The sequence below is a fragment of the Choristoneura fumiferana genome, chromosome 9 (assembly GCF_025370935.1).
Source record: "Choristoneura fumiferana chromosome 9, NRCan_CFum_1, whole genome shotgun sequence".
Lineage (NCBI taxonomy): Eukaryota > Metazoa > Arthropoda > Insecta > Lepidoptera > Tortricidae > Choristoneura > Choristoneura fumiferana.
This window is the reverse complement of record NC_133480.1, coordinates 7201014-7218714: the sequence shown is the minus strand read 5'-3', so window position 1 is coordinate 7218714 and position 17701 is coordinate 7201014. Positions and strand designations below refer to the sequence as shown.

Here is a 17701-nt window from a genome sequence, read left to right as displayed (position 1 = left end):
GTCTATCAGCAGCTCAACAACTAGCAGACTGCTAGCAAGTGTTTATGAATCATACTTTTTGACAACCGTCTATTAAGCTTAATCAGTCTGCTAAGTAACAGACCGATCAAACCTCAATTAAGGATTTTTTATGAATAAGGCTGTAAGACTGTAAGATATAAACATTAGAAGTAAACCTCATAGACATATTTACTGCAGAATACGAGTATATGTCTACTTGGATAAAGTTAACTACCTACTCATGTATGTAAATGTGTTATTTGTGTAAATGTTACTAAGGAATAAATAATGAATTTAATGCTTTAGAAGTTAGATAACTTCTTTGGATTTTAGTGGGTTTAATTATAGCGGTTTTAAAATTGTAATTTTGTGTAAATAAAACAATTTAAAACTTGTTTCTTTAAATAAATATAACAAATCTTAAAATACCCGTAAAGGTAAAGTTCCGAGCCAAGCGACACTGACGCCACTAACGCCGCGTTATTATCGCCGCGACAGAGCGATAGTACAAGGTTCTATATAAATACATGACGGCGTGTACGAACACGGCGATACTTGACGCGGCGTCAAGTATCGCCATCATGTATTTATATAGAACCTTGTAGGTACTATCGCTCTGTCGCGGCGATAATAACGCGGCGTTAGTGGCGTCAGTTTCGCTTGGCTCGGAACTTTACCTTTAAAATTGCCCCTGTTGTCCTTATTACCCGACTGCCCGAAATAAGGTTATTTTGTAAAGGTGAAATAGATAAAAAAACGTCCAAGTGCGAGTCGGACTCGCGCACGAAGGGTTCCGTACCATTATCTATACAACATTTGACATTAGCAAAAAAAACCGTTTGTTGCATAGGAGCCCCCTTTAATATTTATTTTATTTTAATTATTTATTTTTAAAGTGAATATACGTCTAAATATTTAATGAATATTTCAAGCGTCTACCTGTTGCCGTTATTAATATCGAGCAAAAAACGGCACAAGATAAAAATCACGTTTGTTGATGGGATCCCCCCTTAAATATTTTTTTTATTCCGTTTTTAGGGTTCTGGAGCCAAAATGGCAAAAACGGAACCCTTATAGTTTTGTTATGTCTGTCTGTCTGTCTGTCTGTCCGTCCGCGGTTTTGTTCAGGGACTATCAATGCTAGAAAGCTGTATAATTTTGCTCGGATATACAGTGTGTATGACAAGATCGTGACCGGTATAATTTTTATTTCTAAAATGGCACACATTAAAAAAAAGTACTGGCTGAATAGCATTACGAAGTTTTATGATGCGTGGAAAAAATATATGGCGTTAAATGGGGTTATAGCTAAGTTTTAAAGATGTAATAAAATCGTTGGCTGACTTGAAACCTCTTTAGACTGAAATGATGTACCTACTTTATTTTTAAAACTAAAGTCATAGTAACTCCTCGGGGGGAAAAAACTATACGTAAATCCATAACTCCCGTGGGCACAATTGAGGCCATTGTCCTTTAGTATACAGGCATGGAATAACATCATTAATGAGCAAGTGTGGTGAAATAGTAGATTGTTGCACCAAGCGGAAAGTTATTTATTATTGCACCGAGTGCCGATTTGGAGTCCGAGCGTGAACGAGGGCAATATAAATATGACTTAATGCGAGGTGCATAATCTGCTTTTCTTTCAACTATTACAGGAATAGTAGACGAAAAAAACTCATGCTAAACAATTAATAGGAAAGAAATGTCACTAGCACTCGATGATTCCATTTTTGTAAGTTTACATTCGCACTCGCAGAAAATGTCCACGGAAAATTAGCAAGGTTCCCGCCAATTTGTTTTTTTTTTATTTCTTACTTTTTTCGGCAGAAATAGTATATATAGCAGATATTTTTACCCGCAATCTGTCAAATTTCGGATGGGCGCCAGGTTGGCCAACCAAACCCACAAAGTTTATTTTTAAATATACGGCTAAGCAACAATTTTTTGTACGCGATCTGTCAAATTTCATAAGACCGTCAGGTTGACCAACCTAACACTAGATTTCCTTACACTATGCAGGCTAATTTAATAGCAAAAATACTCGAGTTACGGATTTGGTCGTGCAATTTAAAAAAAAATCTAAAACAATGCAATATAGGATTTTTATACATTTTTTCTGCTCTAGAGCAGAAAAGTCCTGCTTTGTGCTGGGTATTTAGTGCGGTTATGATGAAATTAAAGAATAGTTGGAAGAAAAACAATTTATCGTCCTCTTTCTCAGGTAGAATAACTCTCCCTGTTGGTACGTCGCTGGCAATCCCTATACACATTCTCCACCGGAATCCCAAGTACTGGGATGAACCTAACAAAGTGAAACCCGAGCGGTTCCTCCCTGAAAACGTCAAGAAACGGAATCCTAATGCCTTCGTGCCCTTCAGTTTAGGGCCCATGGATTGTTTGGGTGAGTCAGAGTCACGGGTAAAATCAGCCGCAAAGAAATGCCAACAAAGACAACACCTAGACACATACACACTGACACTGGACACTTATACAACATCTGTGTAGTGTTGTCTATTGTTGTGTTGTGAATAAATGTATTAATTTAGTGACTTCAAAAAAAGGAAGTTGTTTTTTTTTCTTTCTAGGGTTATGACATGATTCAATTTGTTCGGCTGTACTATCACTGAATGACTAATTTATTTACAAAGCTATTGCCCGCGACTTCGTCTGCGTAGATTTTGATATTTACAAAATACTCCATAGTATATACAGTGGAACCTTTAGTCGAACCATTTGAGTTCCGGGTACTGCCTTTTCGCAACTTTTCATTTCGCAACTCTTAAACTGTAAATATTTCAGGATTTATTTCAGGGCCATCGTGTAGAACCCTTTAAGTTAGGTTAGATTCGTTTTATAAAAATCCTGGAATATTTACAGTTTCAGATAGGACATTGTGTCTTAAGGGCTGTAAATAAGGAATTACCAACGAGAGTCAATTAGAAGCCCTAAGTCGAAGACTGCGAGGGCTTTAATGAGTCGATGTTCTTAATTCTAGTACCTCCCGTGCGACATACAATGTTTTTCATCACATTTGCGAGTATTTTTTTTATTTCAAAAAGAAAAAATATAATTGTTCCAAATATTGGCGATACCTCTTGGCAGCGCTGCCCTCCCCCTTCCGCAGCTGCGCCTGACGTGCGTGTGCATGTGTTCCTGCAGCAGCGCGCGCAGCAGCTCAGTACGGGCATTGACTCATTAACCGACCTTGGACTTCATGACAAGAAAATTTGTACGCGCAATGACTCATTTACCCACCACGGGTTTCATGACAAGCACATTAATGTCGAGGGTTTTATTTATTTGAGGGGTTGCAACCAAGGTAGCCTGCATAATATGAGACTGTTTACGGGCAAGTGTGATGAAAAAAATATTAAACAGTTGGGAAATGAAAAGTGGCGAAATGATTCATTTGCTGCAGGTTGCTAAACGTTTTTCGCCGAAACATTAGTAAAGTTTTCTCAAAGTGTCATAATAAATTCCCTTGTAAAGCAACAACTATTATGCATTGTAACTATTATAATACATATTTTGATCACTATGCATTTCGAGCTTATGCGTTTAGAACTTATGTCAAATAACTTTATGTATTTTGATGCGTTATACTTTATAATTTTCGGTATTTCAACTGTAAGTATTTCAACCGATATGTATTTTAAATTTATACATTATATTTATAATAAATGTACCCGTAAAGTTTGCACCAAAATCCGTTCAGCCGTTCTCATGTGATGCGCGGTCAAATAAACGACAAACAGATAAACGGACAAAAATTCTAAAAACTGTTGCAACGTGTTCTGTTATCGATTCTAAGTATCCCCAGACAACTTTTTTTTCAAATATCTTCCAGACTTTCGACCCTCTTCAGCTTTATTATATTATTATGTATAGATAGAAGATAAATAGATGGATAACGCACAGTCTAACTAAACCACTGGACCCAGTGAGTTATAATTTGACAGACTACCTCGACGTTCAAGCGGGGTCGGTCCATATCGGCTCGCATAGTTATTGAAAGTCACAATACTTAGCTTGATCTCATAACAAAAAGGCAAATATTATCCGTTAATTCAATGTAATAATTGCATTACAGGCCGCGTGTACGCGACAGTAATGATTAAAACGATTGTCGTACGAGCACTGACGCACCTAAGATTCGAAGCCGACGGCCGTCTGGAAGACCTGGAAGTCCAAGTCGCCATTTCAGTCAAGTTTGCAGCTGGATACAACCTGAGGGTTTCTCCCAGGAAATCTAAAAGCTCCAGGACACATACCGTAGCGTAGTTAAATTATAAATACTTAGTGCCAGCGAGCAGGACCCAGAGGCCTCATTGTCTAACGCATTTGGAATCACAATAAAATTGTTTTTACCATTTCTTTCTACCACACGGTATAAGGCACCGTCCTAATAGAACGCGAATGCAATTCGAGTTCAATATGTTTGATCGCGCGTTCGTACCTACCTACTAGTAAAATTCGCGCAAACCTACGATGATCGCGCATTCGGACTTAGGATTAGGACGATGCCTAAGATTAGGGCAGAAGGAGATTGTGAATGCGCGACCTTCAGCGCACATATTATCTAATAGACAATGTGAATGTCAGACAAAGGTCAGACGCAGACATTGTCTAATAGACAATGGCCTCTGATCGTATTTTACAAGCTTTTATTTAGTTTCATGTCTCGTTGTGCATTCAAATCAGGGTTGGGAAAACTTAGGGAATATGTTTGAGAAATACAGGGGAATTCAGGATGTCTATAAAATTCAAGATATATGTTTGCACTTTGGAGAGTGTATCTATCGTTTTGACGTAGACTGTATCACTTTTGTTTTGATTAAAAACACTTTTTTGTTTTATGACTTGTTTTATTTTTTAACTGGCGAAAAAAAAAACGGAGGAGGTTCTCAAGTCGACGCGTATATATACTTTTTCACATAGACCAATTTAAAAGTTTTAGTTTACTGTTTTCGGTAGACCCACTTGCTGCTACATTTCTACTAGATATATTTCCAAAGCGCCCATTTTTTTAACCCCCGACGCAAAAAGAGGGGTGTTATAAGTTTGACCGCTATGTGTGTCTGTATGTCTGTGTGTCTGTCTGTGGCACCGTAGCTCTTAAACAGGTGGACCGATTTGAATGCGGTTTTTTTTATTTGAAATCAGCAATGGTCCTTAGCCATGTTTCATCAAAATCGGTTCAGCCGTTTCAAGATCATCTGCTGCATATTTAATGAGAATTTACTTTAATTTCAAACATATTTAGGACCTAAAATTTGAAACACCCATATATGATATATAACTATGCAAGATTATGAAATTCTCGGCTTGATGCTGCAGCCAGGATATCCCGAACACTAGTAGGTACACTCTTGATAAAACCATAGCAGATATATAGTGTTTGGATTCGTTTTGATCAGTATTTGATTCTTCATACAATGCAATGGTGGCAACAGGATGAGCTGATGCTGCAGCCAGGATATCCAGCACACTAGTACCTACACTCTATAAAAAATAATAGCACATAATATGTCGTGTTTGGATGCGTTTTGATCAGTAATTGATTCTACATACAATGCAGTGTTGGCAACACGACGACCTGATGCTGCAGCCAGGATATCCAGCCAGCACACCAGTATACTCTTGAAAAAATAATAGCAGATATGTCGTGTTTGATTTCTTATGATCAGTATTTGATTCTACATACAATGCAATGGTGGCAACACGATGAGCTGATGCTGCAGCCAGGATATCCAACACACTAGTCTACTTTAAAAACAAAATACTCGTATACCTACCAGTTTAAAAAACATGAAATAAAAAAACACAAATTTAAAATTTAAAAAACTCCCGACACGAAAAACGCCATCAAAAATAAAATAAAAACACCGGAAACAAAAACGCCGACAAAAAAACTCCGCCAAAAAAGACAACTAAACAGTAAAAAATATTTATGCACTACCTAGCTGTTGCCCGCGACTTCATCTGCGAAGAATTCGTTTATCCATATCCTGCGGGGACTATGCTGATTTCCCGCAAAATTAGCCTAAGTTAATTTAGTATAAGTATCTAGTAATATTTTTTTTTATCTAAGCGTCGTCGGTGTACACTACATTTGCAAATTTCTAGTTCAAGTCGATTCCGTTGAAGAGTTCCGTCCTGCGGAGACAATCCTGGCCTGACTACCAGGATGTCACTACCAGATTTAGTATTGTCACGCAATTTGCATAAGTACGAGTAGGTATACCAAATTTCAAGTCAATTTAACTACTGGAAGTTGGTCGAATATAACTTGTAAGATTTGATTACAGATAGACAGACTGACAGACAACGGGACAAAGCTTACTTATAATATACGTTAATAAATTCAATTGAATTATTTATTGCATTACAATGATTAGGTATGTGTAAATAATACATGTCAAGTTATAAAATTACAATTAAATTAATTTAAATCAATTAATAATATTAAGTAATTCAAATTAAACCTAACAATGCCATTAATACAATACACATATAACTGGAGAAAAGAAATTAAAGAACTAAAATTCCCCCTGCATCGTGCCCGATTCAAAAGTCCCCGTTACACTGGCTGCATTGCCCCTCTGTGCCGCAATGGACACCTGTTGAACCAGCCACGACTTAGACCGGAAATCAAAACCTTTGTGCCTTAGACGACGACCCAGCTCTCTAAATAAATCCAGGGCTTCCAAACATCAGGGCCCCGCCGTCTCCACCGCAACCGTTACAAAATAGTTTACGTGATGTGCGTCAAATAAACTTTTCCATTAATTCCTTCACTCTTTATCGCCTACGTGACGTCCTGATGTTAATAATTTTACGCAAATAACCGCAGTAGGTACATAATCAATTACCTGTGAGATATTAATCTTACTATTTGCTTAAATAGATGGATATCTTTCTGAAAACAATTTGCGAAATGTCGTTAGTTATCTTGCGATTGTATCGTATTTGGGGCCACTTATTATTATAGCATATAGGGTAAGATCCCATTGTACAGTTCAGAACCATATTTGTTTTTGATCTGAATGTGATAAAAATACAACGCTGCAAGATTCTCTAGCAAAATTTTACCGTAATAGGTACATTTTTCATAATTAACTTCGATACTTTTATTTTCAACACTTAACTCGTATGTTTCGAAAGTGAATGAATTTACACTTGGTAAAGAGATGGTTCTAAATAATAAAAAAGTAGATAGCTTACCTATCAGTGAGCCACCATCCGTATTTTTTATGATATTTTATTTATTTCATAATTATTTTTGATTTTAATGTACTTTGTAAGTATTTATCATTAACAATTCCTAAAATAAGTATGTACCTGACTAATATAAAAAAAAACAATTAGAAAACTAAAACTATAATATATGAACTAAACTAAAATTACAAAGTAAAAATGTGGTACTTACAGATTTTCTGCCACAGGCATTGACCCAAAGACACTGGCAGCATTAGGTACCTCTCTGAACTATTATTCATTACAGAAGTGGAGTCACGGTATCAGTCAGGAATACGACGAAACGGGAATCCGACGAAACAGGAATACGACGAATCAGGAATAATTCGCAAATTGTAGGGCTACTATGAAATTCGAAAATAGAAGGTCGTATCCTACCGTCCCGCTGACGCTAATATTATTTCATACGAGAGTGGGAGGGACGGTACGATACGAACTTCGATTTTCGAGTTTCGTGGTAGCCCCTCTGGGCTGGGGTCGCCCGAGGCCAAAACCAGACGAGATGTTAGGTCTGTTTTATTTTTGATATTTTTAATTTTTAACTGACTTTTTATTTAAGCGTTTTGATTAAATAAGAGTTAGATCGGTAGGTGCAGAGTTGTACAACGGGATCTTACACTAATAGTAATACTTAAACCTGGCTAAAAGAAGATTCAATGCAATTTAATGTAAATAATTATGCAATAGCCAGCGCCTTCTGCAGAGAATCTGCAGCAGGTGGCGGGTCTCTCATATTAGTGTAAAATGGTTTAAAGTTCAAAGAACGCAAAGACCTGTGTCCAGCCTTTCTGTTGAACGTGTATGCGAGATCGCTTCTGCGGAAACGGAACAGCATTTAATTTTATGTCTATATATATATATATATATATATATATATATATACCACCAAACTCGAGTATTCCTTTGTTTATAAATACTATGGAAGATGTTCTAAGGAAATCAGTAAAACGTAATAAAGAGCTAGTGGTCTGCGGGGACTTTAATATCGATATTTTATCACAATCCGTTGAAAAAGACCAGTTTATTTCTGTTTTAAAATCTTTTAATTTAAATTTCTTATTTAATGAACCCACCAGAGTCACAACCACGATGAACGTTTCCACCAGTATGTCATTAATTATGGAAAATTATATGCAATAAAGCAAAAGCAGTTCATGTAACTAATAAAATGAAGTCCTAAGCTCTAATGATAAAATCAAAACAGTTTGGAAAATTATAAATACTGAAACCGGTCGACGTAAGAACGCGGAGTCCTCTATATCATTAAAGACTAACAACGTATTAGAAACGGACGCAGTTAAAGCACCTAGCTAACGAGTCTAATACCTACTTTTCTAAAATCCCCATCGAAACGACAAAGTTAGCTGAATCTGACTGAAAAACCTGTTAAGTAAGTGTCCCATCTATGTATCGTGCTCAAGGAATAAGATTTTACATATATGATGGCATAGTAACGCGTATAAAATAAAATTCGAGCCCGAAATCGTTTGACATCTACCCCGAAAACGACAGAGAAAAAAAAATTTTTTTTTTTCAAAGTATTTTCGTGGCATTATTAAGTGCTGAAAGGAGGCGATTACGTATGAATATTTTACTACGATATAATTAAGATTAGGAATAATTCATAACCGAGTAAATTAATATTTTTTATTATTTCGTAGTATATTATATTAAATAAATAATTGTCTGTGTGTGTGTGTGTTTTTTATTTATTTGGCTCTGTCCAAGGGAGGACAAACGAGAGGAAAGGAGAGGATGAACGATGACAACGCGAAGGAAGGAAGACATTTTTAGTATATATGATTACTTAATGTTTACTCAGTTCCTCAAAAGATGGCACTGTGCAATTTGTGGCAGTTAATTTATTGACGTGTAATTTTGTTGTATTATTAAATGAATTATTCAATTAAATTTGTTGATATCCATTACCCCTCTTCTATACTTAGAGTTAATTTGGCTAAATCCTTTTTCAGTGACGTATGATCATGTCTCAACGTATCTAGCAACGTATTAATTCCAGCGCCATCTGTTAGTTGAGCGGGGTATTCGAAGTCGTTGAAAATAAGTTTGCACGTCTTTCCTAAGTAATTTTATAAGATTCTGGTAGAAACTAAACTCAATCGAGTGTAGTGGTCGTCCTCGTCCCGTCCCCCTTTTAGGGGTTACATTTTTATAGCCTGGCCGGGGATTTTTTCGACAGTTTGGTTAAGTTTGCAACTAAATCCGTTCAGCTGTTCTCATGTGATGCGCGGTCAAATAAACGACAAACAGATAAACAGACAAACAGACAAAAAACTGTTGGAGCGTGTTCTGTTATCGATCCTAAGTATCCTCAGCCAACTTTTTTTCGGATATCTTTCGTGTACACACTTTCGACCCTCTTCAGCTTTATTATAGGTATGTATAGATGATCGGTCATAAGTTTTTCTATTGACACGATAGCAAATATTTGTGCCAAGCAATATAAGATGTTGGAGAAAGAGACGGTGAAAGATGGAGAAGAAGGCGGAGAAGAAGAGAGAAGAAAAAAGAAGAAGCGATTCCAACGGTAAGCGTTAAACAATATGGTCTCTATTTTGATCCTTAACATTTATCAACAAAATCCCTCTGAACAATCGCTAATCTGGTAATTTATTAATGATAAACACTTCACCTTATATTGATCTGAGACCACCTACTACGCAAAGATTACCAAATAAAAGCCCAAACGAATAGACATGTTTGTTTAAATAGTAAGACATACTCGTAGATACCGGAAAGTAATTCTGCTCTTCAGTAAATTTCTTTTCTTTGAAATATTTTACTACAATCAATACAAAAACCTTAGAGTTAGTTATTTAATACTTACGTGAAAATAAAATGCAGATTAAACCGAATATTAAGACAAGTATGGAAGTGCACGATGAGTTTTATCATTTGGGAAACTTCTTTATGGATTACATGAACCAATCTTATGAAGATCATATTTGGCAGGTAAGTTTGCGGCAAAATTACGAGTGTTTGGAACTTCAATAGGTTACTGCAGTAATTTAAGAAAACCTAAGGAACTTCTGGTTTAGTTCGGCTACGATGCGTAGGTATATGCGGCTATGATTGGACGGGATTTTGAAATTATTTGGGGCTTTGCACGATTTTATTCAGTTATGTTGTTTTGCAAAATATTTTGAAATTAAATAATTCTGAATATTTATTTCAGCAAAGAACTAACCTAAGATAGCTTAACTAACTGTAACAATGAAAATTATAAAAATAATACCCCGTCTAAAAGATCTGCCTGTGGCAGGGTTCCCATGACGCTGGCCGCATTACCCCTTTGGATCGCAAGTGAGATCCGCTGGGATAAGTACGCGCCAGCTCTTGGGTCCCCAGAAGCGTCGACCAACCGGGACGACAGGGCCTTTATAAAAAACTTCATGTCGGCTGACCAGGGCCCTAAGGTCTTAACAGCAAGCGCCGCAAACTCGTAATCCTTTAATAAGGAGGAGTACTTGCGACGCTTGAGTATTTGAGCCTGATCAGCCGCAGCGCCGGCTTGTGAGCTAGTTGCCTGGATGTGGGACAGAGCGAAAGTATCAACGCATGTCGCGTCCCACACCAGGGCCCTACCGAGCTTCCATGGCACCAGGGTGACCCCGTCTGGACGCTTGCCATCGTCCCTTGCCATGCCGGCTGGCTCTAAAGCCGAAGGTACTGAAGCAGTGGCAAGCGACCGACGTACTAAGTCATTAATGGTGCCATGACGGAACATACGGCCGGCGCTCCTTACACATGAAAGTCCATGTCGTCCCAGTTGCTCCACCTTTTTGCCGCAAACGCACATGTGAGGAATGCATATTCTGGCCCCAAGTCTTAGGGAAATTGCTATCCGCAAAGAATTTGGGTCCAGAATAGTGCCGATGTTCCTCGACGGCAAGGCGTTTAGCCAATGCCCTGCCTCGGGAGCAGAAACAGCGAGCAGTCGGGCACGTTCTGAATCGTTCGGACAGTTTTCCAGGAGTGAAGCATAGGTTGCATTAAGGCGGGGGGTGTCCCAGGCCTTCTGGATGTGTTTGATGGTAGGGGTATCCGCTCCTGGACACGAGTCAGCAAATGGTTAGATTAAATTGCCTGATATGAATAGTTTTTCAGTTCAATGTTGCATTATCACATAGCTAAGTAGGAAAGATTTGTATTTTTGTATTCCTGGATGTTTGTTACGAATAAACTTAAAAACTACTGGATCGATTTCAAAAATTCTTTTACTATTAGAATAATCCTACATTATTCCTGAGTAACATAGACTATATTTATTACTAGAAAAAATACGGATCCTTACTAAAATTATTTATTTGATCTTTTATTGAACTTTGAATGTACGTCGTACGTAAATATGTCAGAAAATACGTACCTAAATAAGTGATGTTCCAAAATTTACAAACCCTTATTCAAGCAGTTCCTGGTCTCCGATTCAGCTTAAATTTGGTACTCTTATGTATACTTGGTGACAATGCAAGATTATGGTACCATCAAGCTGATCTGATGATGGAGCCGGAAGGTGGGCACGGGATCTCAGTAACAAAACGATGTAGCCCCGTCGAGTTTGGGCTCATTTGATTTGTCTTTGCAAGCACTCTTACACAACAGGAAGGGGGTCAAATTTCAATTACTAGATTTGACCCAAACAAATAAACAAACAGGGCAAGCTAAATAAAACCATTTAAAATTCCTATATTTTTTTAGATTTGAATCAAGTGTTACTTGGCAAAGGTTTAATTCTTCATTTGATGTTGTACGGCAATAGAACTAAAATGGAGCGTGTAGTTGCATGGTAGCACGATCATTATCTAGGTTACAAAATAATTAATAATTTATTAGATCGACGCTGCAACTGGTGAGACAGAATCCAAGCTGTCAGTGAAGTCCCGCTCCATCCGCCTGGCGCGATGCCTCAGGAACGCCGGTCTGCAGCCAGGAGACGTGCTCATGGTGTCAGGGAGGAATCACCTAGATGTGCACATCCCTTTCTACGCAGGCTTCATGAATGGGCTTCCTTTGGCTGGAGTCGATCCTTTGTATAAATATGGTAAGCTTCTCGTTTTGTGCCGCTCCTCGGCTATTATTGCGTGTGCTGCCAGCAACCATTTCGTCACTACTTTGAAAAAATCTCGTATCTAAAATCAATATATCAACAAAATTGAACCTTGACTCAATGTTCATAAGGTCCACTCAGAAAAATTATCTACTTTGAGATACGATTTTTTTTAAAGTAGTGACGTTTTGTGTAAGCGTTTTGGCCGGGCAATTATTCGTTTCAATCTCATCGTGCGTCTCATTTATCTGGACACTTTTCCGTAAAAATGGCTGAATATTCTGATACAGGTTTTTAGTTATCTGCTAAAAATAGAGGAACTCCTAGGAACTCTAACAAATAATCGAAAACGACGTCAAAATCTACAGCCAATCCGTAAAAATTGTAACCGGAAAAATGAGGCGGTTGAAACGCTCGAACAATCGGCCGTCATGCAATGAACGGAGAAAACGCTCGCTGTATGTCTGGCCGTGCGTTTGAGTCAGTGGCCGGATCAAAATTACTGAAAAGATCCTTAGAGATCGGTTACACGATAATAATGATGTCCTCCACGATGTACTTATTCATCGATGGTGAACCCTTTCACGAACTAAGTTGGTTACATGCTCATGCTGACATCAATAATTTAATCCATCATTCTGGGTAGAAAGACGACAGAATCACCGCGTGTGCTACTCGATCTTTGACTGACGGACTGGAGAAAATGAAACGTTTTCAATAATACTCGTCAATCCATTGTGAATTATAGAAAACCAGAATGATGGGCTGAACTAACGGCAAAATTGAGCTAATGGTTATAAAATAATTGTAAGTGTGGAAAATAAATAAATAATAAAAATTTGCTTACAACACCTTTCAATGCAACTCCCGGATAATATAATTTATATTATCAGTTTTTTAACATTCGCTGTTAGTAATTTCATGCATGAATTATATTTGTTACTGGATGTATCTAGACTGAATACCTTTAATGAGCTCCCGATAAAATAAAATCAAGATACACTAGACGATAAATAAATACCGTTAATTCTTGACGCCAACGAAGCTGAGTGTTAAAACACAAAAATTTATGAAGATAATAATATACTCGTACAACTGAAATAAGACTTTGTATCTCCTGCAGAGGAAATAAGGTTCCTGTTTAATACCACCAAACCAAAGATAACATTTTGCGAAGTGGAGAACTATGCTGATTTCAATAGAGCCGCAAAGGACCTCGATTTGACCATGAAGATAGTCACATTCGGTGACGGCGACCACTCTTTTGCTAAGTTTATGAAAAAATACGATGACTGCACACCGGATAACCAATTCAGGTAAGATAAATAACAAATAGAAATTGAAGATATTTAATCTTCGCGTTTCGTTAAAGATAGCTCTAGGTGTTAGACCTCTGCAAGTCCGTTGTCTTTTGTAAAAAGTATGAAAATTGAAAGCAGGTGTACTGTATCTGACGTTGATGAAAAATTTAAAGAGATGTTTATATAGGTACAAGGAACTTTTGACGATACAACTGTAATCAACCATCAGCAATAAATCTTGTAATAAAATAATATTAATATCATGGGATACTTGACACCAATTGACCTAGTCCCAAACTAAGCAAAGCTTCTACTATGGATACTAGTACATAATAATTATAAACTTGTTACAGAGTTGCAACATTTGACACAAACAAAATATATGCCTGGTTGATAAGCACTAGTGGAACTACTGGTCTTCCCAAAGTAGCTGCTTTTAAACATCGAGATATCATCAAAGTTCTTCACCTATACTCGCTTTTAAAGGAGAAGTAAGTTTCATGCTACAGTTCACTTCAACACAAAATAGCAGTAGAAAGATTGAATAGTAAAAAAAATACACCGTAGAATACTGTGTCATCTGTTTTTACCTAAAATGTGACTGAGAACTACTGAGAAGTGAGTTGCCGTTTCTCAATCCATCGCATAGTTTGCATTCGGGAATCTAAAAGATGCGGTATTCATTTAGATTTGCCTCTTGCCGACAAAAATGCCAATGCTTCTACGGAAACATAATATGTTATGCATAACAACAATAACAGTTCCTTTAAGAAAATGTCAGTTTATGGTTTAAAATAATAACTTATGAGTTGCGCGATTGTTCATTGATTGTGCAAAAAATCCCGAAAAGCATTTACTAGTGTTTAGGTAAACTTTCCCTATTACCTGCAGAAATGTTCTCTGTTCATGTTATGATTTCAATATTTATTACGATTTTTTTATGTTGCTGTCAAATATTTCCCTACAATTAGTCCTTACTGAATTCCTTTATTCTGTTATGGATAATCTCACAGCTCATAAGAAATCATAATCATTAACAGACGTTTTCTTAGGCGCTGTTCATTATTGTAACAAACTGAGAGGTAGATGTTATAAGTATTATCATAATTTTCAGAGTGATCAAACCTGCGCTGACTTTGTCAAGTGTGCAATGGATATCATCGTACCTGGCCTCACTCAGCATGATCACAGCAAACCACATCAAGGTGCAGACTTCCTCGCCGGTCACCATTGATCACGCTATCGATATCATCAACAAATACAAGGTAGATTTTATATAACTCAGAAACACTTCTTGTTTCAAATTTACATTATTTTGTTACTATTGCTTCTAACATATTTTTTGTTGTATTTTCCTTATATTGTTATCTCTTCGCTTTCGTCTATCTTAGAATTTTATCACTCATTATATTCCAAATGATGTAATATTTATACGCAATCTGAAAATTTTCATCAATCATTCTCGCAGATCAATATCATCGTTTAATCACACATGATTCTCTATGATAGCAAAAATACCTTATGCTTAACTACATATTGGTCGAAAACGTTGCGGGTATCACAATCGTCACTATCACCACCACCACCATCATCATCATCAACATGTGCATCTTGTTTACAAAATGAATGGTTTTCCAGCCCGTCGTCAGTACTGGAAGCCCTGCTCTGTTCGCTGGCATTATAAAGCATCCAAAACATTGCGATTTGACATGTTTCAATAAGGTCGTTATGTACGGATTCGCTACGAATGAGATGACCCTAAACCTAGTCAAAGTAAGTTACATATTTTTTTGTTTTGAGTACCATAAACAGTTTTATTATTAATTATTATTTACTATTAATTTATAATGAAGCCTGTCATATACAACCTCATTTACACGTCTTTTTGGTTTTAGTCCCGAATGCAAAAAGATGCGGTTGTGTGGAACTTATTCGGGCAGACGGAATGTATTGGGCCCATATTTCTACCGGCTCCGAATGGACCCTTCGGAAACATTGGAACGAGTGTGGAGTTGATCAAAACACAGGTGGATAATTATATATCAGGTTAATTATTAACCCCCGACTCAAAAAGAGGGGTGTTATAAGTTTGACGCCAATTTGTCTGTCTGTGGCATCGTAGCTCTCAAATAATTTCAATGCGGCTTTTTTTTGTGAAAGCGAGTTTCTTCGCGGTGATTCTTAGTTATATGCGTAATTAGTTCAGCGGATATTGAGATATTAATATTATGATATTAGTATGATATTAAGACAAAGATTGTAAATTACCACCATTTTCTTTAACAGTTGGTCGATCCAAAAACAGGAGAGGTCATCACGAAACCAAATCAGATAGGAGAACTGTGGACCAAAGGACCGAGGTTTGTGGTAAGTTAAAACGATAGGTACCTATATGTTTTCTCGTCTTCTCTTTCTTTGTCTTTGTATAATTTCCCTCTTTATTTTCTCTCTCTCTACTCTTTTTCTATCTATCTCCTAAAAGGGAATTATAAATTAAATCATTATCACTTTGCTCACCCGTGACCTTACGATAGTTACGATTATGAAAAAATATCTGACTTTATGCAGCTCTTCCACCTCCACACTGTAAGAACACGCAGTAATCTAATCATACAAACCTAACTATCGCTACCGCCACTCTTTACTTAAACGTTCAATCTTATTAGAACAACAACGAAACGCATTTTTAACCGACTTCAAAAAAGGAGGAGGTTATCAATTCGGTTGTGTTTTTTTTGTGTTACCTCAGAACTCGAAGAAATTTATGAACCGATTTGAATTTTTTTTTGCGTTCGTCTAGGAATGTCTTCAATTAGGTTCCATAAGCACCAAATCAGGATCTGATGATTTGATCTTAAGAAAATCGAGGGAACTCTTCAAATGTTGTAGGGACACCTATAGTAAATTCGATATATTTAGTAGTAACTGCATTTGTTCTTGAAAATCATCATTTAATGTGGTGAAGTGAAACTGATGATTAAGACCACAGTTGGCCATCGGAGTTACTACTCAATTACAAATATTTCACGGGTTGAATTTTAATTACTTTGACACAGTTGCTAAGCAACTTATGCTCCTCGTAATGCATATGGTAAAACGGGTAGTGAAGCACCAGAACTCCTCAATAATGAACGCCTCAGCATCGGAAAAAGCAATCTTTCGTAAAAGGTAACAAGCAGTTAATATCAAACTATTGTATCTTAGATTATTTACACTAAAAAGCGTGATAAAAAAACCTACCAGTCTCAAGTCGGTCGGTGCCTCAGCACGAGCCAGCAGGAGGGATTGAAGCCCAATTTATAGTACGTAGGTGAGGTAGATGACTATAGGTCCACTCCTGCTGGCTCGTGCTGAGGCACCGACCGACTTCAGACTGGTAGAAAATTATTTTCATGGTTTTTTTTAGGTCGGTTCAATTCTTTTTTTATTAAATTTTTTTTTGTAGCTATCGTAAGTTCGCGGGTGAGCGAAATAATTGTTTATTGTTCATTGATATAAAACCTCCGCAAAGTAACGCCTTATTCTATAAATATCATAAAAGGTAGTCGACTGAATAGTCTAAGAGGTGACAGGATTTTTCAGAAAGATCATGGATACGGTTAGATTTATTTTTATGGGTTGTAGGTAGATATAGGTAAATTTTAAAAATTAAAAAGCGCCTATTTTGATCTCTCAGCTACAATTTGGAGATACTTTACTCATTTTGTATACTTTCAGGAATATTATAACAATCCTGAGGCGACTGCTAAGGCGTTCTCAGCCGACGGCTGGTACAAGACTGGAGACCTTTTGTACATGGATGAAAATGGGTACCATTACTTTGTGGAACGGATGTCCAGCGCTTTCAGATACAAAAATTATTATGTAAGTTATGACATCTTTGTATAATATGATATATCTGTGACGTCTGTATTTTATTGAATATACAGAGCGGCAAAAAATCTGGCCCTCAAATGTATGCACTAATAGCTAATTTTGTATGGAGAGTGGGCCAAATTTTGTGCTGCTGAGTATAGTACCTACGTGTGGATTTTATCTTCTCGTTCGTAAGTTATGAAATTCACTAATTCGG

The 17701-nt window shown here is 37.0% G+C and overlaps 2 protein-coding genes across 2 annotated transcripts; both read left to right on the top strand.

Annotated features, from left to right (window-relative positions):
• Positions 1–2107: 2107 nt before the first annotated feature.
• On the top strand, positions 2108–4674 carry LOC141430804 (cytochrome P450 4g15-like). Its single transcript, XM_074091659.1, has 2 exons — positions 2108–2404; positions 4094–4674. The coding sequence occupies exons 1-2, from the start codon at positions 2170–2172 to the stop codon at positions 4282–4284; spliced, it is 426 nt and encodes a 141-aa protein (XP_073947760.1). The 5' UTR covers positions 2108–2169; the 3' UTR covers positions 4285–4674.
• Positions 4675–9975: 5301 nt separating this feature from the next.
• On the top strand, positions 9976–17497 carry LOC141430803 (luciferin 4-monooxygenase-like; the record flags this gene model as incomplete). Its single annotated transcript, XM_074091658.1, is given in 9 exon segments — positions 9976–10233; positions 12115–12322; positions 13452–13644; positions 13983–14120; positions 14744–14894; positions 15268–15402; positions 15525–15656; positions 15916–15996; positions 17347–17497. Coding segments are annotated over 9 exon segments (1303 nt in total), but the record flags the coding sequence as incomplete, so codon positions are not given.
• Between the last annotated feature and the right edge of the window lie 204 nt (positions 17498–17701).